Below are 22,946 nucleotides of genomic sequence, written 5' to 3' on the forward strand. Positions count from 1 at the left end.
GCTAGAAACAGAGCCTGTGAGTGTGGTCTGGGAGTCCAGAGCCCCTAACCCACCACCACCATGGTAGGAAAAGGTGCCAAAGGGATGCTGGTGAGTACAGGGACCAGACTGCAGGGAGAGGGTGGGGGTCATGAGCACCGTCCATCCCTTCTGGGGCCTGCTGTCAGCTGCTGGCCTTGACAGGAGGGCCTAGGAGGCTCCATGGGGCCCCGAGTCTGGCACTGCCAGGACTCCTGAGTGGTAGGGCTGTCTCAGGCCCAGGCAGGCAGCCCCTCACCCAGCAGGTTAGATATTGCCGCTGTTTGGAGCCCACAGCAGGCAGATTCTGCTACAGAGCCCAAAAGTCATGCTGGGAGGCAGGAAGCACACTCCCCACCCTCATCACAAGATACCCTGGAAAGCAGGCTGCTGTTGATCCTGCCGGGAGGGCTGTCCTATGGCTGACACCCCAGCACCCCCATCCTGTGCTCTGCCTGCTGTGGAGAGCATTCAGTAGGTACTGATCGAGGAGTCCTCAGAGATGGATGTTTCTCGTCTTCCACTAGAGAAATAGCATAGAGCATTTCATGTTGAATCCTCTTGTGAGGTCTTTCAGGAAACATCCCTCTCCCCTTTCCCCAAGTCACGGCTCTTCACTGCCTGCTGCCTCAGAGCACAGAAGAGGTGGTACGAAGCAGCGGGCAAGAGCAGGGCCAGCTCATGGACGGATGGCTCATGGATGGGCGGAGCAGGCCAGCTCTGGAATCAGAAGCCAGGAAAATACCCCAAGGGCAGTCGTTGTATTCCTTCTCTGGGGATATTGCCTCAAGAACCAGTGAGACTGGGCAGCTGCCCTGGAGGAAGCCAGTGGCTAAACATGGCCCTTCCCTTGGCCCCTCCCTTCCCCACATGGATTCTCCTGTTGCTGTTCTCATTCACTGAAAGACTGATTGACCTAGGGTCTCTTGCTGAGCCCTCCCCAAACAAGCCCTGTCTCTCACCAGGGATTTCTGGGACTCTTAAGTCCCGGGTCCAGAGAAATGCTGTTGGGGAGGGAGTCAAACAGTTGTGCTCCAGGCTCAGGACCCTCTCTCCTGCCTGGTCCTGCACTTCCAGCATCCAGCCCCTTAGGCCCGCTCTGGTCTGGCCCACTCCTGATTGGAACAAGTCTGAATGAACTAGGCTTCTCAAAGTATTCCTGAGCCAGCCTGAACTCTTGAGTGCTCAGACGTGGGCAGAGATGGAGGGCTCAAGACCCTCATACTTGCTAGCGGGGAGTAGATGCCATGATAGGATCAAGATGGGCTTCCTTCTTGCCAAAAGTGTTGGAATCTCCATGGGCCTGTAGCAGAAAGTGGAGTGCGGCTCTGCCCCTCCCTCCATGGAGATTCTGAGTCCCGTGAAACTTAAGAAACCCTCTGAGTACTCCCTGGCTGCTCTGCTTTCTTTGGAGTGACCCTGAAAGGACTGGGGCAGGCAGGCAGGGGTGATGGGGGACCCACGTGGGCAGCACAGGGAGCCTGAATCCCAAGGTCCCAGAACCCCTGCTGGGGCTGAGCTTCCCAGACCCCAGGCTCTGCCGGCCAGCCTGTCTGTAGAAGGGAATGCTGCCTTGGGACGCCCGTTCCCAGCACCAGGATGTGCCTAAAGATAGCCAGAGCTTAGTTTCCTTCGTGCCCTTTGACCTTTGACATCTGCCCGCCACTGCTGCGTCTGAGGCTCCATAGCAGGTCCCCTGGGCACCCCTAGTGGTTGCTCGAGATTCTATTCCTGCTTCTTTCTCAGTTCTGCTTATGACCCTGGGCTACACTATTCTCAAGACTCAGTTGGAACCAGTGCTGCCTCCGTGTAGCGCTTGTCTCTGAGGAGTGCCATCCCTCTTAGCTAACCTGGGCAGCTGTACCCGGACTTCATTAGCTGCCCGTGGTCCCCTAAGGGCAGATCATGAAGGATGCTCCTTCTCTAGAGGCCACGGTGGGGCAGAACAGAGGGAGCTGAGGGCCATGCGTGTAAACCAGGGGCACTTGGACCCTCCCAGGTCCGTGACTTCTGTTGCCATTTGTGCCCTGGTATGAGGGAGTAGGCAGCTGGCCCCGGCCACGAGGTCCTCACTTCCATCGCCCTTTGCCCCAGGCTTGGGTGTCAAGACATGGCCCCCTGGGTCTGCTCAGGGTCTACCCTATGTCATCCTTGGAGCCTCTGCTGGACTCTCCATGCGGCAGGTGCCCCGTGGAGGGCAAGCCACTTCTCAGCACGTGCCCAGGCCCACATGCCTGCTGCACGTGTGCCTCACCCCCACTCCCAGCCCAGATGGTCTCTGCCAGGCCAGCTCAGCTGCCTCCCTCACGCCTCAGCAGCTCCTAGGACAGGGCCATGCAGGAACCCAGCTGGCCGGGGTGCCTCCAAGCCTGGGAGCAGCTGGGATGCTTGGGGGCACCAGGGGTGGGGGTGGGGGTGGTTCCTTTCATGGAGACCTAGTGCCTCTATTTATACACATGTAGGGCCGGGTTGCCTGGGGCTCAGAGGACAGGAAGCTGGTAGTGAGGAGCCCAAGACAGGAGAGCCCCAGTGGCTCAGCTTTAATCCCACGGTCTCACACAAAGTCCCACTCAGTCCCTTCCCCTGTGCCTGCTCCCCACTCATACAGCATTGGGCAGATAGGCCTTGGTGAGCCTCACTGGTCTCTCCCCACATCTCTGCTGCATTGGGTGGCTCTGCTACTGGGAAGCCTCATGATGAATAAGAGCAGAGTCACCCAGGCTAGGGCTCCAGGTGCCAGAGCATCTAAATCATCCTAGAGGGCTTTGAAAGCTCCACAGGCCGCCTGGGGCTGCCCCACCCTGACCTGTTCTGTTGTGCTTTGACAAGAGTGTTTAGATACTTCTTGTCTGCAGCAGCCATCTCAGAGCCTGGTACACAGTGGATGCTCACCCAGCCCGGGTCCTGGCATGTGGCAAGTGCTCAACCAGTGTGGGCTTGACACATCCTGGGAGCTCAGCAAGCACAGGGTTTGGCATATACCGGGCCCTCCCTTGGTAGAAGGCTTGTCACTTACCAGGCATTCTCCTAGCATGAGTCTCGGCATGTGACAAGTGCTCAACCAGTATGGCGTGGCACACATTGGGCACTCACCTAGCACAGTGCCAAGTGCACAATATATGCTCACCTTGCTCAGGGCTGACTATATCCTGGGTCCTCACCTGGCCCAGAATTTGGCGTACATGGGGCACTCATCTAGTGCAGGACCCAGCAGACCACCAGGGCTCCCGGGCATGGGGCTGGCACACAGTGGGTGCTCTCCCAGCACTGGACCTGGCACACGCTGGGTGCCTTCCTAGTGCGGTTTGACACACAGTAGGTCTTCTCCTATCTCAGGCACCAACACACAGTGTGCACTCTCTTTACATGACAAGGACTAGCACAGAGGAGGTGCTGTCCTAGCCAGGGCAGCCTGCACAATGACTGGGGATCCTAGATTCACAGCTGCAGCCTCCCCAGTGAAATGGACAACATCTAGATCCAGAGGAAAAGCCTCAACCTTCTCAGGCTTCCTCTCTGGACTGGGACCTGCCCTCCATTCCGCTTGGCCTCCCTCCCAACCCTGGCCCGCCTGGAGCCCGCCGACTTAGCTCTGTGGCCTCCCCTCCCCTCACACAGCTTCCCGGAGGCCCCAACACCCCAGCACTTTGCAGTCCTGCCTCAGCAGGACCTTCCCTCGGAGTCACAGGTCGCAAACAAAGCCCCTCAACTCCTTGACCCTCTGGAGGAATGCCCACTCTTATTAAGAAAAGTCAGAGGCGGGCTTGGGGGAGCCGGCCTCCCTGAGTGGGGCTAGAGCAGCTGGATCCCACTAATGAGGCCTCATTACGGCCAGGACCCAGCTGGGCTGCTGCCGCCTGCTGTCCCCATGGCCAGAGCCAGAGAAAGCTGTCCAGCCAGGGCTGCCTGTTCTGGGCACCCGGCCCAGGCCAGGGCAGCCAAAGCCCAGAGCCCACCCTGGGTGGAAGTGAGCATTTGGGCATCATGGATGACTGGGCCTTCCTGGAACCAGTGGCCTAGCCAGGGGCTTGGCCCTCAGTCTGGACTCGCAGGAAGTCAGCGGAAGTCAGCAGAGCGTGTCTGGGGACCCGGCTGCATGAGGCTGGCCTGGAAGCAGCTCAGTCGCTAGGGTCTGAGGCCGTTCTCTTGGGAGACTTGCTTGAGCCAAGGTTACTCCCCATCTTCTCTCCCAAAATGGGCATAGTAGCATACCCACCTCAAGGGGCTGTTGGGAGGATTAAATGAGTTAATATATATTCATATGAAGTGTTTAGGACAGTGTCTGGCTCACAGTAAGCACTTAATATATATCATCTATTGCTATTATTAATAATGCTCACTAGCTTCAAAGATGGGTAGATATGATCCCCATTTTAGAGATAAAGAAACTAAGACCAGACAAGTAAAGTAACTTGCCTAAGGAGATACATAGAGGGAGGTCCACCGGAGCTGGGGTTTGAACCCAGGCCTGTCTGACTAAAGACTTTGCCTTTTAAAAAATAATGATGTTGGGACTTCCCTGGTAGTCCAGGGGCTAGGAATCCACTTTGCAGTGCAGGGGACATGGGTTCGATGCCACTGGTCAGAGAACTAAGATCCCACATGCCACGGAGCAACTAAACTGTCACACCACAACTGCTGACCCCGCACGCCACAACTAGAGAGCCCGTGCGCTGCAACTTAGACCCAACACAGCCCAATAAATATTTTTAAAATAATAATAACAACAAATTTTAAAATAGTGTCATCCTGCCATGTTCCCATTGGAGTCAGCACACTTACCAAACTCACGGGGAAGATGTCCTTTACATCAGAATTCATGCCTGATCTTAGGTTACTAAGATCCTACTTTGTACCAGACCCTTTGCCCACCCATCAGTTTCCAGAAACTGGAAGCTATGTCTCCCCAGCACCAGAACACTCGTGCCCACCTTCCTGATTGCTGTTTTGTGGTGTCTCCGCACCCACTGGAGACTGACCAGTGAGTGTGGCCTCAGAGGAGAGGGATTGGAGGGTCTGAGTGACATTCTACCCAGACCACTCAGCACTCTTTTCCAGAGGGACCGCCTCAGGTTCTAAGTGACCCAGTGCTAATTGTCAAGGATCCGTGTTCTGCAGCCACCCTCTTGGGTAATACCATCTTTCTTCAGACAGGTGACAGTGCAGTTCACCAGGCCACAACTTTTTTGCAGAGTCAGTCACATTCTTCTGTGAGGACACACTCACAGAAGTGTGAGTGTCACAGAAGCTGATCCGTGTCTGGATCAGCAAAGCCATCTTGGCTGGCTGGGGATCCCCAAGTCCTGGGGGGGTTGCTCCAGGGCCTATCACCCCTCAGCCCACAGCACCCTGTGAAGTCTGAGATGCTCTGGTAGTGCCCTGTGGCCATGTCCTCTTCTCCCTGCCCCTTCACCATCTCTAGTGCCCAGTGGTACCCAACCTCATTACCAGGAGCCCACCAAGTGCCAGGTCCGTGTGCTCAGAAGCATCTGGGCCCCAGACCCCACTCTAGAATGCGAATGAGCTGCCTTCTCTCTCTCTGCTGCACCCGCTCTGCCTCACTCTGTGGTTGTGAGTGTGTGTATGTGTTTTTTGTTCCAATAACTTGCTGGGAACAAGGGAGAAACACAACAAGCCCCACGCCTCACTCTAGCTGTGGAGCATCCGCGCTGGGCTGCATGGGGACTGGCCGGAGGGGGAGGGCCAGGGGAGGGGGTAGGCAGAGCTTCGGGAGGAGATGAGGTGAAAGTAATTGATGCTGCCCAGCCGGCAGTGGAAGAGGCAGGGGATGCATCAGTGTCGCCCGGAGCTGGCAGAGGTGTGAATGAGCGGAGGAGACACGCGCACTCCGCTCCAAGTGCTCACCCCGGGATGGCGGCGGCTCAGGGACCTGTGGCCCCCTCCTCCCCAGAACAGGTCAGTCACCTTCGAGGAGGTCGAGCCCCCTCTCTGGTGCCAGGCAGACTGGGAGGCAGGACTGGGGGTGGGGAGAGGGGCTGAGTGGTCTGTGCCAGGGAGGGGCAGGCGCAGCCAGCCAGAGAGACAGACACCAGCAAAAGTGACCCAAAAAGTTGCAACTGTGCAAAGGAGCAGGAAGAGTTAGCTGTGTGGCAGGGGCGCTGGGGAGGAGAATGGGGGTGTGAGGGCTCCCCCAGCCCAAGGACCTGCTGAGAATCTGCTCTGTGTATCAAAGCTGCATTGTCCTAGCTCCCGGGGAGACGGGCCGGAGGTGCCCAGGAATTGTACTAATCAATACAGCCCCATTGTCTGTGCCACGGCAGTTACTCCTATGGGGAGAGTGTGTGAGGGGGCAGGGGGATTTGGTACAGGGGCTGAGTGGTGAGGATGGGGGAAGGGGGTGGGCGAGCCTCTCAGCTGGGAGGCGACAACCCTGTGGAATGTTCGCCAGTGTCCACGACAAGGCCCCGGTGGGGTGGGCACCACTGGTATGCCCTCATCCCTGGAAGCCGGGGATGGGCGGGGATGGCAGGCACAGTGTGGTTGATGGCAGTGAGGGAAAGGGGACTGGGACAGCCACCTCTTTCTCTGCAGCGGATCCTGACTTGACCTCCAGCAGGCAAGAGAAGGCATGTCCTCTGGGGAGACCTGAGTTGGGTTTGGGAGTAGCATTATGCAGGGCTGCCCTTCACCCTCAGGACTGCCAGGATCAGCAACCAAAGCCACTTCCAAAATGCCAGCACAATGCCAGCCGACTGGGGCAGAGGCTGCTCACAGCTGCCACAGTGCGGGGCAGGACTGTTGGGCTTCAGGGCAGAGGCAGAGCCCACCCAGTGGTCCCGTCACTATCCCAAGGGTCTGGAGTGGAGCCCGACATGCCCAGGCTGCGTCTCGTGTCTGCTGTCCACAATATTGGCAGGTCAGAATTGGCAGAGCCCTCTGCCAGTCCGGTCTCTGGGATGAAGCAGCACCAGGCACGTCCTTGCCTCTCTCACTTCCCATGTGAGGGCCTGATCTCCTGAGAGGTGCCTCGAGGTTTTCCTTGAGGCAGGAGACACTAATAGTCCTTGCATATGCTCGAGTCTGGGGTAGATTTTCCCATGGTCCCGCTCCTCCAGCCCGGCGCTTAACTCTTTCCCGTGTCTGGATCAGCAAAGCCAGCTGAAGGATGGAAGGCTCTGTCATTGCAGGGCAGGTGCTGCCTCAGGAAGACAAGTCAGAGAACCAAGAACCAAGGGGTGTGAGGTCCCCGGGTCTCCCGAGGCAGCCACGGTTTACTGTCGTGGCTGTTCTGCCTGAATTCCCCGACTGGAGCTCAGAGAAGACTGCCAGGGATCTGGATTTGGCTCAGGGTCAGTCTGGGATGTAGGGTCTTGCCCGTTCTCCTCTGCAAAGTTTGTCTTGGAGAGGACTTCACCCTTGAGCAAACCCTGGGACTTCAGAGTCCTGGACAAGAAGCCTGCGGCTCCCAGTGGGCCCGCCCTGCCCGGCCTGCTCCAGGAGTCCTCAGTGTCCACCGAGAGCAGAAGAGAGAGCTCTTGATTCACAGAAATAGCCAGTGGACACTGCTTTGGGAGGGCGGGAGTTGGCAGCCTGAGCGCAGCCATCGCCCAGAGTAGAAACCTGGGCTGCCTCTGAGTCTGGACACGAAGAAGGGAGGGGTGCCTCTGCGATGGGGGCTGGGGGCGGCCTCGGGAGCGGGCTCTGCAGTGTTGTTTCTTTACACTTTGCTGGAGTTTCCAATTTTTTTTTTTTTTTTTAATGATAAGCTCATAATCGGAAAGAAAGCAAATAACAACTTTTTTTTTTTTTAAGTTGTTCAGAAAGCCAGTGGGAACTAATGGAAAATACAGGAGAGAGTCAGAAATAACAAATTCCAGGCAAGGCAGAGCTACAGAATATAAGGAGATCTATTGAGGTTGTCTGTCTGTCCCCTGATTTTATAGCTAAGGTCTCTCAATGCTGAGAGTGGAAGAGGTTCGGGCTCCTAGGGGTGCAGGTTCTGGAATGCTAGGATGCTAACCCCCAGTGCGGGATCCCCACCCTGCCAAGCCCAAGGTGTGGTGGGGAGCTCTGGTTTCTGCCCTCGGAGCTGAACTGCCTGAATTCCAGGAGTTCACCCAGAACAGTGAATAAACAGAGGGCAGAGGGCTAGGGAGAGGACTTACATAAGCAACTGCTCAGTGTGGCTCACCTTCCTGGGCAGGGATGGGGTGGGAGGTTGTGAACCCAAGACAGGTCACAAATCCTTGTGCAGGCACGGACACACTGCTGCCTCAGTGGCTGCTTCTAAGGACGGGGCGCTGAGGGTCTTATGTGTGTATGTCTCTGCCTGGCGGACTTCATGGAGGATGACCAGCCAGCCCACCCACACAGCCGTGGAAGGCACGCCCCATAGCCTGCATCCTGCCGGGCCTGGGGAAGCTTGGGCACAGGGCAGGGCAATCCCCAATCTGGAGATCACCCATGAGGCCCATGAGGGCGAGTCAGAGGTGAGGGTGGGGGCTATCCAGGGAGCCCAAGGAGGAGGGACCAATCCAGAAGGGCACCAGGCCACTCTGGTTTAACTCACCACCCAGGTATGAGCGAGGGAGGGAGGTTGGGAGGGCAGCGAGGGGCCGCAGACAGTGGGAGATGGGTGATGGGCAGCAGGAGCCTGGAGCCTGGCCAGTCGGCAGGGCTGAGCTGGGTTAGGCAGACGGGCCACCAGTCTGGGTCAAACCCACGAGCACAAAGACATTCTTTTGTGGGCACCTCAGAGCCAACAACCTCTGTAGGGACTGTTACTATCAGTGACAGGCCTTCCACCCAGCAGGTAAAAAAGAATGGAAGGCTTAGAATAAGGAAAATTATGCAAGGAGAAAAAAAGTTATGCAGCATTGGAAAAGTCTCGCTGGCCTTGGCATTGCTATCCAGGAAGGAAGTGGAGGGGAGTCCCCAGAAGAAGGCTGGAAGGGAACTAGAGCCCCCAGGAACCTCCACAGAGGGACTCCTCCAGTGTCCTTGGAGGAAGGTGGGCTTCCTCTGTCCTTTGCCGGGCACTACGCCCTCACCAGCCAGACTGCCTGCACATAGCTTGCACTGGAATGAAAAGTCAGAGGCCTAGCTGTGGAGCAGGCCCCCACGGCAGCGTTCCCTCCACAGCTTCTGAATGGGGCACTGAAGGGCTGGGATACAGGGCCAGGGAGCAGCGGCTGGTGCTGCTTCTGCTGGGAGCTCCTCCCACCACTTGCAGGGCGTCAGCGCACCTCGTCCTGCATAGCGGACCCCTCGGGTTTGTTACTTCCCGCCACAGTCCCATCCCCATCTCCAGTTTCAGGCCCCAGTCCCCCAGGCTTGGGCCTCCAAGGGGCACAGCCAGCAGGGCTGAACTGTTGAGCGCAAGGCTCAGTAGTGTGCTGCTCGTGAATGCGACCACTGACTCCTGAGGGCTCAGTCAGCCTGTGACTCGCTGCTGGCCACCCTCCCAGGGCCCTCCACGCCAGGGGAGGAGCAGACACCTCAGAGGCCCAAGTCTGGTCCCGCTGCACTTGGTCAGGCCTTGAACATCAAACCTTAGGACCTTGGTCTCTGCAAGAGGCCTTGCCCTGGCTCCACCCGTGAGGCCACTCTGGACCCTCAGTTGTCTCTCTTACAGCTGTAACTGCTGCTTCGTGACCCCACCCATGTACTCTGCAGCTGCCACAATCCTCCATTGTGCCCCTAAGTAAACAAGCCTCTGACAGAATAAAACTGTTATTGTAGGATCAACATATAGGAGGCCTATTTGGCTGGGCTTTGTTTGGGAATGGATAAACTACCCCAGGCAGGGCTCACGCCCTCTGAAAAAATGCCCCCTGAAGCCCCAAGCTATTGCTAGGCCTGTCCCCAAAAAAGGCCCTAGGAGATGGAGACAGGCTTAGCCAGGATTCTGTAGGGACCTGTCACACTAGATCTGGGAGCTGCCCCCCCGCCCTGACCCAAGGTGGCCTTCAAGCCTCTTCGTCAGGGCAGCCTTCTGTGACCTCACCCTGCTCCCACCCCCACCCTAGTCATCCTTTAACGCTCTCGTGATTTGAGAAATTCCCCTTTGTGGTCACGTTGAAGTTGCATGTAAAAATTATGTGTTTATCTCATCAATGGCTTACTTCCCCCTGGACTTCTAGCTCTGAGTGAGTCGGGGTGTGTTTTGTTCACTTCTGAATTCCCTGAGCCTGAGGTAGGGCTTGGCACATAGTAGGTGCTTGTAAACCTCCGAGGCTGCAAATGAATGCACACAGGCTGTCCTCTGGGCAGTGCTGGGTGGGAGGTGACACCTTTGTGCAGAACAAGGGTGTCTGTGCAGTAGTGCTCATGTGCTGTGCAAGCCTGGAGCAGCCCCCCAGATGCGCCCACTGATAGCAAAGGGTGCGTGGCTACGAGGGCCACCATCAGGTGCTGGGGCCTCTGGGCCTGCCTTCCGAAAGAGGCCTTCCTGGAAGGCGCAGGCCCGGTGAGACCATTCCCCCACTCTGCGCCTGTCAGTCAGTGTCGGAGTCCAGCAGCAGCAAGGGACCAGGCCCATTTGTTTAGTTGCCTATGTGCCTTGAATCTGTCTCTTTCAAACTGAGGGTCAGTGTCACGACAGTGCTGTCCCTCAGAGTCGTGCAGCTATGTCTCTGACCCTGGGTGTCCTCCCGGGACACCTGGCCATTTCTGGGAGACTGTCACTCAGGGACTCTCTGGGCTTCTCTGTTGGTGACTCTCAGGGTCCTCCCTTGCCTCTGAGACTCCTCTGACCCCTCAGGCTCTGGCTCAGGGTGGCTGACTCAGTGGGAGGGGTGGAAGGGAGATGACATGGGGGACGGGTCTGCTCACACTTATAAAGGGACTTACTGGGTTAGTCCCAACTGTGGGGTTGGGGTCCTCAGTGGGGCTTCAGGCCACCCAGTCCAGCCCCACAGCTCCCCAGGCAAGCCTGCAACCTTCCTTTGGGGCAACCCCTTCATCAGCCCTTCCTGACCAGCCCCCTCTTCTGCAGCCCACGCTCTCTCAGCTCAGAGACCCTTTTCCGGAGTCACTCCCTCTAGTTCCCCTAGCAGAGTCTGTCCTCCAAGTCTGGCATGGTGCCTACAGCTCTGGTCTCCTCCCCCAACTCATGGCCAGCAGACCCCCGCCCCAGCCCAGGTCAGCTTCCCCAGGGCTCCCCTTCCCAGTCGTGGGCAATGATTAGAGATGGCTCCCCTGGACCTCCCATCCTGAGTCCCAGAATGCCTTCCTCAGGTCTGGCCCAGCTCAGTTGCTTGCCTCTTCTTGTACCCTACAGCCCTGACCACCATGTGCCCCCTAGAAAAAGCCTTCAGCTGGGGGAGGGGTCCAGCGTCGCCTCCCCCACAGCCGCCTGCCATGGGCAGCGTGCTCAGCCTGGCGATGTGGTGGTGGCGGGTGGGGGGGCTGTCTGGACACTGGCCCCTTTGTGCCCAGCCCAGCTTGGCTGCTTGGTATGAGGCTCAGCTGCTCCTAGATCCTCACCCAGAGGGGAGAGGGGAGGCTTTGGAGGGGTTGGGGCTGGGGGGCTCTCAACTTGAGCTCTCTGTCAATGTCCCACCTCTCAGATGCTGGCAGTAGCTCCTCAGGTGGGCTGGTGCCCCCGGCACAGGGTGCTGGGGGGCTGGTGAGGGAGGCCCCACTTGGCACCCTCTGGCAGCCGCTCTTCCCTCTGTGCTCCTCTGCCAGGCCTGCCTGCAGCTCCTGCCAGCAGAGGGGAAGCCCAGGGTCGGGGTGGGGGCCTGGAGGGTCCACGGTGTCCCCACTGGGGGAGGCCTGAAGGGTCAGGTACCTCATGCCAATGCCTTGCTGATGGTAGCTTTTCTCCTGTCCCCACAGAATGGTGCTGTGCCCAGCGAGGCCACCAAGAAGGACCAGAACCTCAAACGGGGCAACTGGGGCAACCAGATCGAGTTTGTACTGACGAGCGTGGGCTATGCCGTGGGCCTGGGCAATGTCTGGCGCTTCCCATACCTCTGCTATCGCAACGGGGGAGGTACCCAGTGGGCACAGGGCAGGGACCACCCACATGGATAGAGCCCAGCCACCAGGGCCCAGCCACCCCCTTCCAGCACAGACCCCACTCCAGACAGGCTGGCCTCTGGCTCTAATCTCCTTTGCCCCCATCCCTGGCTTAGGTACACTTTACCCCCTGACCTCAGCAGCCTGATCCCTCAAGGGGAGAAAAGGTAGAGAGGAAAGCAACCCAGCCTCCCAAGTCTCAGTTTTATACCCCATGCATTTCAACAGCCCCCAGCCCCCACCAAATGATTTGGGGATATTTGAGGACCGCATCAGCTAACGTGTGTGAAACTGCTTGCTTAAGTCATCAATTCCCACCCAAACATGGCGGCTCTGAGTCCTGGGTTCAGCTCAGAGCAGACTTCCTGGGAACCTCTGTCAAGTTAAAAAACAGGCCATGAGCAGTGTGCCTCAGACTGAGGCTCCAGCCCAGGGCATGGCACACCCTCCTGGAAGCCCAGCCAATTGCAAAGGTTCTGCTGTCGGGTTCTGAGCAGGAAGAGGGTGGGATCCCCCAGAGCCGGCCCTGAGCCAGCCCTCTCCCTGCCCACCAGGAGCCTTCATGTTCCCCTACTTCGTCATGCTCATCTTCTGTGGGATCCCACTCTTCTTCATGGAACTCTCCTTCGGCCAGTTTGCAAGTCAGGGCTGCCTGGGGGTCTGGAGGATCAGCCCCATGTTCAAAGGTGAGGCCCGGATGTGGTACACACACACACACACACACACACACACACACACACGCCTCTGGGGGCCGTGCTGACTCACCCATCTGTATAAACACTGCCAGCCGCTATGGAACCTGGGTGTTGACCGGAGGCCCACATCACCAGGCAAGGCCGGGGACACATGCTGGGACCCATTGTTTACTTGGCCTCCACCCTCTCCTCCTACCCCGTGCATACACAAAAGCCCTTCACTGCCCCCCACCCCCAGCCCCAGCTCGCTCCTGCCAAGGCCTTGACCTGCCCCTTCTGTGGCCCTCCACGAAAGCCTGCCCCTTAGGCCCTTCAAAATGAGCTTCACGTCCTTCAGCTAGGTGTGTGAGGCTGCTCCTGCCCCTCCCCTCCCCCAGGTGTGGGCTACGGCATGATGGTGGTGTCCACATACATCGGCATCTACTACAACGTGGTCATCTGCATCGCCTTCTACTACTTCTTCTCGTCCATGACGCCCGTGCTGCCCTGGACCTACTGCAATAACCCTTGGAACACGCCCGACTGCATGAGCGTGCTGGATAACCCCAACATCACCAACGGCTCGCAGCCTCCTGCCCTGCCTGGCAACGTCTCTCAGGCTCTCAACCAGACCCTCAAGAGGACAAGCCCCAGCGAGGAGTACTGGAGGTGAGGCCCCGGTGGGACCTGGGCTTCTAGGGGTCACCCTGGGGGCCTGTCTTCAGCCCTCCCTCTTCGCCGTCGGGCACTGGTCTGCAGTCTAGGGAGGGTGCCCGGAATGGAGCAGGGCAGGGCTGTAGGCAGCCTCTCCAGTTCAGGAGAGGCTGACGCACAGGCTTTGTGAGTTTGTGAGAGTCCTTACACAGCGGCATGGAGGGAGGGAGGACTCCGGCAGTCAGGCAGGTCAGCCGAGGAGAGTCGGGGAATAGAAGGGGTGGCTTCCTGGCGAACAGAAGAGCCGAACAGAGGGCCTTAGTCCCGGATGAGCCTGAGGGAAACCTGTTGTGACGAAGGGTAACAGGTGTGTGGGGAACTCACCAGCCATGTGGTAGCCTACAGGGAGTACGTGCCTTCTTGGAGGACTTATAAGAATGAAGTGTAGAACTAACCCTGCAGAACCAAAGAAGAGCTGTGGAAGTTTCCTGAGCCCAGAGCTGTCCTTATCAAGCTGTGTTTGGGAAGGGCAGCCTGGCACCCCTGAGCTCTGTGGTGACAGAGAATGGAGTCACGGGGCTGGCTTGAAGGGAAACTGTTGCTGGGGGTGTTTGGAACATCTTGTCCCAGCTGGGTGGGTGTGAGGGCACAGCAGGACATCCTGGAGGAAATTCCCCACGTCCTGTTGGGGAGCTCTTGGGAAGAGGGCTTTGTGGGCCAGTGGGCAGGCCTCGTTCATTCATTCCACAAACATTTATGGCGTCCACTCTGCCGGGCTCTGTGTGCCCATGGGGTATGAACGGCCCTGAGACTGTGCCATGAGGAGGTCACAGTCCAGAAGGGAGCTGGGTAGTTAATGCTATTAGGGGCAGGGGCCTCAGTGCAGGTATATGCAGGGATGTGGTGAGGGCAAGAGCAGGTGATCAAGGAGGCTTCCCATGGACTTCCCTCGAGGTCCCGTGTCTAAGACTCCAAGCTTCAAGTGCCTCCACTGCAGGGGGCACAGGTTCAGTCCCTCCTCAGGGAACTAAGATCCCACATGCCTTGCATGACACGCTCAAAAAATAAATAATAAAAAAAAACAAGACTTGGCAGAGGAGGGAGAAAAGGAGCTATGGAAGGATTGGGAGACGTGGGCAGATGAGCCACAGCCAGGGGGTGGCAGACTGGAGCTGGGGTTAGGAGCAGGTAGGACAGAGTATTGGGACAGAGGAGGCCAGGACATCAAAAGGCACAGGGCTCCCCTGCCGGTCAGAGGGTTCGAGGCCTTCTCCATGCTGTGATGGAGAGTCAGGGCTGAGCGGTTGAGGTCCCAGTGACACTTGAAGTCCTAGCAGGTCCACATCCTCTGAGGGCCAGCACTCAGAGCCTCAGGGCCCAGTGTCCCTGGGCTGCTGCTGCTGCATACCTGCTCAGTCGTGTCTGGCTCTTGGCAACCCCATGGACTGTAGCCTGCCAGGTGCCTCTGTCCATGGAATTTTCCAGGCAAGAATACTGGCATGAGTTGCCATTTCCTACTCCAGGGGATCTCCCTGACCCAGGGATTAAGCCAGTGTTTCCTGCACCTCCTACATTGGCAGGCAGATTCTTTACCACTGAGCCACCTGGGAAGGCCCTGTGCTGGGCTATAGATGTTCAAAGACGGGTAAGATGTGGTCACCGTCCTCAAGAATCATGGTGGAGGCGGGCCGGCGTCGGGGGTTAAAAAAAAAAAAAAAGAATCATGGTGGAGACCATAGAGCCATTGCCTCCCAGTGAGGTTTGGGCAAAATCACCTCTGGGCATATTTGGTCATTCAGTCATTGGACGGGTCATTTCCTGAGCACCAAGTAGATACGGAGAACTGCACTCAGAGCAGGGACAGAGCGGGGAGTAGAAGACTCCTCCCACTTAGGTATTCTGCTACATTTGAGGCATGGTGTGGACTGGGCAACTTGATCTAGATGAGGGAGAACCTTCTGGAAGCTTCCAGAAGCACAAAGCCAAGAGATGCTCCAGAAATTCTCACCCCAGGGACTGTCTTCCAGGATGGGGCTACTGCTTGGCAAAGCTCAGGAGATTTTATCCAGTGCAATTAGAGGGGAATTTCCCTCCAAGAAAACTAGCCATGGGTCAGGAGGTGCACAGGATGGCCTGCTGAACTCCACTCCTTGGCTGGGGCTGGAGCCAGGCCTCCCTAAGGAGCCCCAGTTCCAGGCAGGACTCCTTCCCTTCAGGATGGCTCCCTGCTGCCCCCTCCCGGAGAGCCTAGGGAAGTGACCTTTGAGAGGGCTGCCCAAGCTGGCTTCAGCAAGATGAGGTGAGCAAGCACCCCCATTTCTCGGCACCTACTATTTGCTTATTGTTGCTGTTTAGTCGCTCAGTCGTGTCCGACTCTTTTGCAACCCCATGGGCTGTAGCTCTCCAGGCTCATCTGTCCATGGGATTCTCTAGGCAAGAATACTAGGGTGGGTTGCCATTTCCTTCTCCAGGGGATCTTCCCAACCCAGAAATCAAACCCAAGTCTCCTGCATTGCAAGGTGAGTTCTTTACCCCTGAGCCACCAGGGAACTATGTGTTAGGCATATTATATGATACCACCCCCATTTTCAGATTCAGAGACTGATTCCCCGATGTTAAGGAGCTAGGCTTCAATGCTGTGTCAGGATATACATGTCCCACTGTGCCTGATGCCTAATGTGAATTAGGCTGATGATACTCTGCAGGCATTCTGGGTCCACAGTTTCCAGCAACCCTTTGGAAAGCTGCACAATCTCATTTGAGCCCCACGGCAACCCTACTAGTGTGTGCTGGTTTTATAAAATATTCCCATTCTACAAGTGAACAAAGCAAATCAAGAGAAAGATTGACTCCTCTAAAGGGAGAAGAGCTCCCAGGGCAGATTTCTGAGCCCACATCTGCCTTTTGCCCACCCTTTGGCTTCCAGTCTTCCCTGCCCTCACCACCTCTTTACAGCATTATCTTACAGTCCTGTGAGAGCTGATCTGATACCTGCTCAGGACCATGCCCTCATCTCCCCAGCAGACACCTGGCACCCAATGGGACTTGGATCCCAGCACCCCTCTCTCGGTGTCTTCATGCCAGCTCTAGAGCCACACAGACCTCACTCAAATCCTGGCTGTGCTACATACCAGCTTGGCCTTCTGAGGTCACCAAACCTCTTTTAGTCTCAACTGTTCATCCATTAAGTGGGAGTGGTTACAACATCATTCTTGTTATTATAAAGAGGTAGCAGAAATCACTAAGAACAGTGACGGGTACTCAGTAAGCACACTGATAGCCACTGCTGGAGATGCAGTGAAATAGATGAGAGTGTCCTGTTCTCATGGTGTTTACCATCTGGTTGGGGAAATTAAAAAATAATGCAGAATAAGTCCAGAGATGTTATGTGAAAGCCAACTTGTAAATATGTGGGGTTCCAAAAGTTTTTCAGTTAATTGTTTGGTCTCAAAAGCACATGGTCCCAAACCAAACCAAAACATTAAATATGGTGCCATGAAAAGAAAGTTAGAGTTCAGAAGTCTAGCCTTCCAAACTCTTTAAGCCCTTGTATTGCATGCTGAACTCTTGCAATAAAAAAATAATACAAAGCACTACCAGTTTAACATATGTAACTAGATAAAGTTTTTAGAGAGTCTTTTGAGCATGGAGTGTGTTGTTTACTTTGAATGCTGGTGCTTAAAGTAAATCACCTCTCAGCTGTAGCAGTAAGACCCGGTGGCTATTCTGGAAGGCAGAGCCTCCCAACACGATGTGCCCTAAATAGTGTGCCAGTCCGGTCGGGCTTGGGCAGCCCAGAATCTCCAGCCCTGCTGCCTTCAGCCTTCAGCTTTGAGTGACCTGTCTATTTGCCCCATGGGCCCAAAGTATTTTTTTCTGCATGTCCCAAAGGGAAAAAGATTGGAAAGCACAGCCGCAAAGGTCCAGGAGCCTCTCCTGGGAGCAGGGGGTGGATCCTATTCATCCCTTTGTGTTTGGTTCCCCCATGGACTGAGAGCCTGGAAAATTTCTCATCCTGATGCCTGTTGAGTGAACCAGCACAGAGGCAGGAGTTTGGCAGGAGTGGGATGTGTTGGACAGCGCCCTCTGCAGGTAACAACGTGAAGGGCAGCCTAGGCAAAGATTTGAGGCAGAGGAGGCCTAACAAGGTGCTTGCAAGTCTGACCGTCCAGTGGGCTGAGCAAACAAACAAATCCCAGACCTGGCAATATTGTCCCATGAGGGACGATGCTGACCACCCATCACAAAGTATTAAACATGTTGTCATGAGGTTTGAGAACTGAGTTGGAAAAAAATAAAGTAAAAATAGCTAAGATTAGAGGACAGCCTAGGAGCTGTGCTGAGAAGTCCTCACTGAAAGAGGGGCAAGAAAGGAGCCTGTGTTTTTCTAAATTTATCTACAGATTATCCTAGGTTGATGTTATGATGCCCATTTTAAAGATGAGGAGACTGAGGCTCAACATTTTGTCTCTTGCTTATCAGTTCTAGCCTGGACAACTCCAGCAGCCAAGCCAGTCCCCCTCCAGATACTCCCCTTTATACTTCCCAGTCCATTTTCTATGATGTTAATTCATTCATTCATTCATCCATTCAGCAAGTGCTTATTGGGCATGGCTCTTTGCCAGGCACTTTGCGAACCACTGGAGGGATACGAGAGTGAACAAAACAGACAAAACCCCTTGCCTTCATAGAGGGCAGATAACAAACGGAATAGTGAAATGTGCAGTACGATGGAAGGAGACATACTCTGGAGGAAAGTACAGCCAGGAATGGGGTAAGGGGTGCCAGGCTGGGGCAGGGGTCACAGTTTTAATCTGGGTATCCAGAATAGGCCCCTTTGCAAAGAGGACACCCAAGTAAAGATTTGAAGGAAGCAAGGAGGGAGGGAGCCATGTTGACAAGCCCAGCTGCATAATTTGTGGGGCCCAGAGCAAAATGAAAAGATGGGGCCTCTTGTTCAAATGTGTTCAGAATTTCAAGATGGTGATGGCAGGACATTAAAGCAAGCACAAGGCCCTTCTAAGCATGGGGCCCTATGTGCCTGCAGAAATCTCACACCCATGTGGACATGTGGAGGTCTGGGGAAAAAAACACGCCAGACAGGGAAGAGTACGTGTAAAGGCTTTGAGGTGGGAGTGGGCCTGGCACATTTAAGGAACAACGAGGAACCTGATGCAGCTGGAGCAGTGAGCGGGGAGGGAGCAGGAGGAGAGGAGATTTGGGAGATGGCAGTTAGGAGATAGTGGATCATGGAGGGCTTTGTAGCCACTGTATGGACTGGTTTTTCCATGGCCAGAGATGGGAACTGCTACAAGGTTTTGAGTCAAGGAGAGGCCCTGAGAGACCTAAAACCCCCCCAGAAGCTTCTCATTGCTCTCAGAATAAAATCCAAACTTCTCTGCCTTGACTTCACAACTTCTCTTGATCTTGTTGCTTCCTATCTTCATCCTTCTCTATTCCCCTCCCCTTCTCCTCCAGCCTTCCTGAGCTACTGACATGCCGAGGCGGTTTCTGACCCTGTCCTGCTGGGTCATGACCTGACCCTGACCCAAGCCCTCAGCCTGGCGTGTGCTTTCATTTCTCTTCACCCACTTTCTCCCCATCCTTGAAACTTTGGCTCAAGCCTCCCCTCTTCCAGTAATACTTCCAGTGTGCTCCTCCCCATGGGGTTAAGACACTCCTGGCAGTGCCCACAATACCTGATTTAGGTCAATATGCCCAGCATCTAGCAAGGGCTTGGCACATCAATGTCCAGTTGATTGAACAAACACAGCTGACATGGCATAGGGCTCCAGAGGGAGTCATGCACACTCAGGAGAGGAATTCAGGTTCAAGTCTAGGCCTGCATGCTCCAGTGTGTATGATAAGTCGCTTTAGTCATGTCCAACTCTTTGTGACTCCAGGGACTATAGCCCTGCATGCTCCTCTGTCCATGGGATTCTCCAGACAAGAATACTGGAATGGGTTGCCATTTCCTCCTCTAGGGGATCTCCCCAACCCTGAGATCAAACCCATCTCTCTTAAGTCTCCTGCATTGACAGGCGGGTTCTTTACAACTAGTGCCACCTGGGAAGCCTCCGTCTTTCCTCAGTACTCCACTGCCTCCCTCTGTTCATCAGAGTTGGAGGACTAGTGTGGGTGAAAAGGTCACAGAAGGCTCCCTGGAGGAGGTGACACCAGATAGGGTATGTCCAGTCTGGAGGAGAGGGCCTTTCTAAAGGAAAGACCTGGGACAGGTCTGAGCAGGGACAGGGAGACCTCCACACCCCAGGGGCTGAGGAAGCTAGCCCAGGCCTGGGGTGTGGCCTCGAGGATCCTGGGAGAGGCAGCAGGCAGAGCGGGCTGAGCAGGCTGTGGCTGGGGCCTTGCCAAGGCTCCCATCTCAGACAAGCCAGCTGCCGGGATTCCGTGAGAAAGGAGGGAGCTGCCAGGCTGGGCCCTGGGCCTTAGGAATGTGTTGCTGGACGGCGGGGCTGGCCCTCAGTGACAGAGTATCCCCTTCCAGGCTCTACGTGCTGAAGCTGTCGGATGACATCGGAAACTTCGGGGAGGTGCGGTTGCCCCTCCTCGGCTGCCTTGGTGTCTCCTGGGTGGTCGTCTTCCTCTGCCTCATCCGAGGGGTCAAGTCTTCAGGGAAAGTAAGTCCCCCTCCTTCCAGGATCTGTGCCCACCCAGAAATATCCTGCCTCCCCTGCCTGGGTTTTGTGAGTGGGTGGGTTGGTGGGGGAGTGATGAAAGCATGTAGGATGGAAAGAGGGACCAGAGGACCCGTGCTGGTTGAGCGGGGTGGGAAGAGCCCAAAGGAGTCCAGTGGGGCCCCTCTCACCCCCAGGTGGTGTACTTTACTGCCACATTCCCCTACGTGGTGCTGACCATCCTGTTCATCCGTGGCGTGACCCTGGAAGGAGCCTTCACGGGCATCATGTACTACCTGACCCCACAGTGGGACAAGATTCTGGAGGCCAAGGTGGGCTGTGGGTGGAAGGTGACCTGGAGGGATGGGGAGGGGCAGAGAGACGCCAGCCTCTGAGCGCAGCTCCTCCTGCAGGTCTGGGGGGACGCCGCCTCCCAGATCTTCTACTCGCTGGGCTGCGCGTGGGGCGGCCTTGTCACCATGGCTTCCTACAACAAGTTCCACAACAACTGTTACCGGTGAGAGTCTCCCTGCCGGCGCTGGGGCTGCTCCCTTGCTCCTGCCCTCTCTGCAGCCTGACCCTGCTTCCCCCAGACCCACCAGATCCAGTGCAGCCTCCTGGCCTGCCAGGACCCTCCCTTCCGCTCACAGCCTGGAGATCCTGGCAGTGCTGGGTCTGGATCCAGTCGTTGCAGAACAGAGAACACTTAGGCAGAAGAGAGAAGGGGTGCCGACAGTGATGCCCCAGGGGTCTGTAAGGACTCAGAGCCTCAAGCCCACTTAAGGAGGCCCAGAACAGACCAGAGATGAGAATGGGGGTGCTTTTGTTCCTAGAACTTTCCCCGTCTCCAAGTCTCCCGGCCTGGCCCAAATTGGGCAGGAGGAACTAAGCTGCATGTCCTGACCACGTGCTTCCCTCCCCATTAGAGACAGTGTCATCATCAGCATCACTAACTGTGCCACCAGTGTCTATGCCGGCTTCGTCATCTTCTCCATCCTGGGCTTCATGGCCAATCACCTGGGTGTGGATGTGTCCCGCGTGGCAGACCACGGCCCGGGCCTGGCCTTCGTGGCATACCCAGAGGCCCTCACACTGCTGCCCATCTCCCCACTCTGGTCCCTGCTCTTCTTCTTCATGCTCATCTTGCTGGGGCTGGGCACTCAGGTACGAGGTGCGGGACTCGGGCCTGTGGCTGGGGGCAGGAGGAGGCGGGGCCAAGGGTAGGCCCCTGCTCTGATGGCCGAATCCTGCAGTTTTGCCTCCTAGAAACGTTGGTCACAGCCATTGTGGATGAGGTAGGGAATGAGTGGATCCTGCAGAAAAAGACTTACGTGACCTTGGGCGTGGCTGTGGCTGGCTTCCTTCTGGGCATCCCTCTTACCAGCCAAGTAAGAACCAAGGGAAAGGCTGGGTGGGAGTTGCCAGGGTATGGGGGGAAGACAGGGGAGAGACGGGGACCGTAGCCTCAGGCACCCCTGACTCAGCTGCCCACTGGCCCATAGGCAGGCATCTACTGGCTGCTGCTGATGGACAACTATGCGGCCAGCTTCTCCTTGGTCATCATCTCTTGTATCATGTGTGTGTCCATCATGTACATTTACGGTAAGTGCCCAAGCCTCCACGGCCTTCCATGTCCCATCCCTTGGCCTGCTTATGCTGTCCTGTGGGCTGCTGACCTCCCTCTCTTCAGGGCACCAGAACTACTTCCAGGACATCCAGATGATGCTGGGGTTCCCACCACCCCTCTTCTTCCAGATCTGCTGGCGCTTCGTCTCACCAGCTATCATCTTTGTAAGTTCCTCGCTGGTCCCTCCCCTGCTGCCCCCGTGGCGAGCGTCTTTCTGTTGGGAACCAGCCAAGGAAGAGCACGAGCTCTTCAGGCCAGAGCTCCCCCTGGGGGCTCCACACCCACAGCTCTGGTTATTGGAAGTCTGAGCAAAGCTGTATAGAGGCAGACAGGTGTGCAGACTCAGAACCACCCAAGCCCTGGCCTTGGGTTAGGAAGGGAGCACAGGGCCCTGTATTTGACAGAAGACAGTGCGCAGCTTCAGAAGGGGAAAATAGGCTGGCAGCAGCTGAGAGCCGGCCCTCTCTCCCTGGTATTTCCACCTGGCATCCCCCCAGAGGAGTCTCAGGAACCATGACTGACATTGGCATTGGGCCTCTGACAGCCTCGCTGAGCTTGTATCTCTAGTCCCTTATAGCTGAGGTGCTTGGAGTGCTCAGGATATGTGGTGTGAATGCATGTTCCAGAAGCAGGCTGTGCAAGTCAGGTATCAGCTCAGGATCCGGGACACCCTCCTAAGCCACCCTGGAATGGGCTGGCTTGGGAGGGGGAGTTCTGGGTTTCCACCAGTATTCAACACCTGGAAGACAGACCCCCCAGCAGGGAGGTCTGGTGGAAAAAGCCCACCATGACCAAGAACAATATACTAAGTCTCATGATACAACTCTCCATGGTTTCGTTATTATCCCCACTTTACAGATGAGGAAACTGAGGCCCTGAGATGTTAAGTAGTTGACCCAACGTTATACAGCTTCTAAGAGTCAGAGCCCTCGTGCGAAGCAGGTGGTTTGATCTGGAGCCTGTGTGCTGGGCCCATGCTGCACTAGAAACAAGTTTAGGAGGAGGAGTGGTCTATGGACTACAAACCTGATTTGGTCCTTTATGATCAGGGTGAGAAGTCGGGGGCTGGGGGGAGGAATTTACTAGTATAATGGTCCCTCCACAGAAAAGAGGTAGGGCCATCTCTGAGTGACAGAGGGGTCAGCCCGATGGTCCGGGCAGTGTCTGGAGTCGTGCCCCCTATCGTGCCAGCTCCTCTGTGCTGCAGAGAGGTCAGCACCAGATTTCCACTTTGGCTCATGTTTCTGGGAAAAAAAAAAAAGGCCCCTGAGGGCTGAGGCCTCCATCACATGGGGTGTGGGATCTTCCCGAGCCTGGCACAGGCACCAGCTCTGGCCACTGGCCCAGCTTTGA

At 56.2% G+C, this 22,946-nt stretch overlaps 1 protein-coding gene across 4 annotated transcripts in view; it reads left to right on the top strand.

Moving 5' to 3' along the window:
• SLC6A9 (solute carrier family 6 member 9) overlaps positions 1–22,946 on the top strand; it is a 25,898-nt gene continuing 2,952 nt past the window's right edge. Inside the window, exons 1-11 of one of the 4 annotated variants that reach the window (XM_061412184.1) lie at positions 1–90; positions 11,821–11,977; positions 12,558–12,689; positions 13,076–13,346; positions 19,837–19,969; positions 20,164–20,298; positions 20,380–20,483; positions 20,893–21,130; positions 21,220–21,354; positions 21,469–21,568; positions 21,657–21,757. In XM_061412184.1, coding sequence (XP_061268168.1) covers positions 61–90; positions 11,821–11,977; positions 12,558–12,689; positions 13,076–13,346; positions 19,837–19,969; positions 20,164–20,298; positions 20,380–20,483; positions 20,893–21,130; positions 21,220–21,354; positions 21,469–21,568; positions 21,657–21,757 — 1,536 coding nt within the window. In that variant the 5' untranslated portion in view covers positions 1–60. Of the gene's footprint in view, positions 91–5,735; positions 5,935–11,820; positions 11,978–12,557; positions 12,690–13,075; positions 13,347–19,836; positions 19,970–20,163; positions 20,299–20,379; positions 20,484–20,892; positions 21,131–21,219; positions 21,355–21,468; positions 21,569–21,656; positions 21,758–22,946 lie in introns of those variants that run through there. The other 3 variants (XM_061412186.1, XM_061412183.1, XM_061412185.1) reach the window with 3 other exon arrangements.

The sequence above is a fragment of the Bos javanicus genome, chromosome 3, assembly GCF_032452875.1.
Source record: "Bos javanicus breed banteng chromosome 3, ARS-OSU_banteng_1.0, whole genome shotgun sequence".
NCBI lineage: Eukaryota > Metazoa > Chordata > Mammalia > Artiodactyla > Bovidae > Bos > Bos javanicus.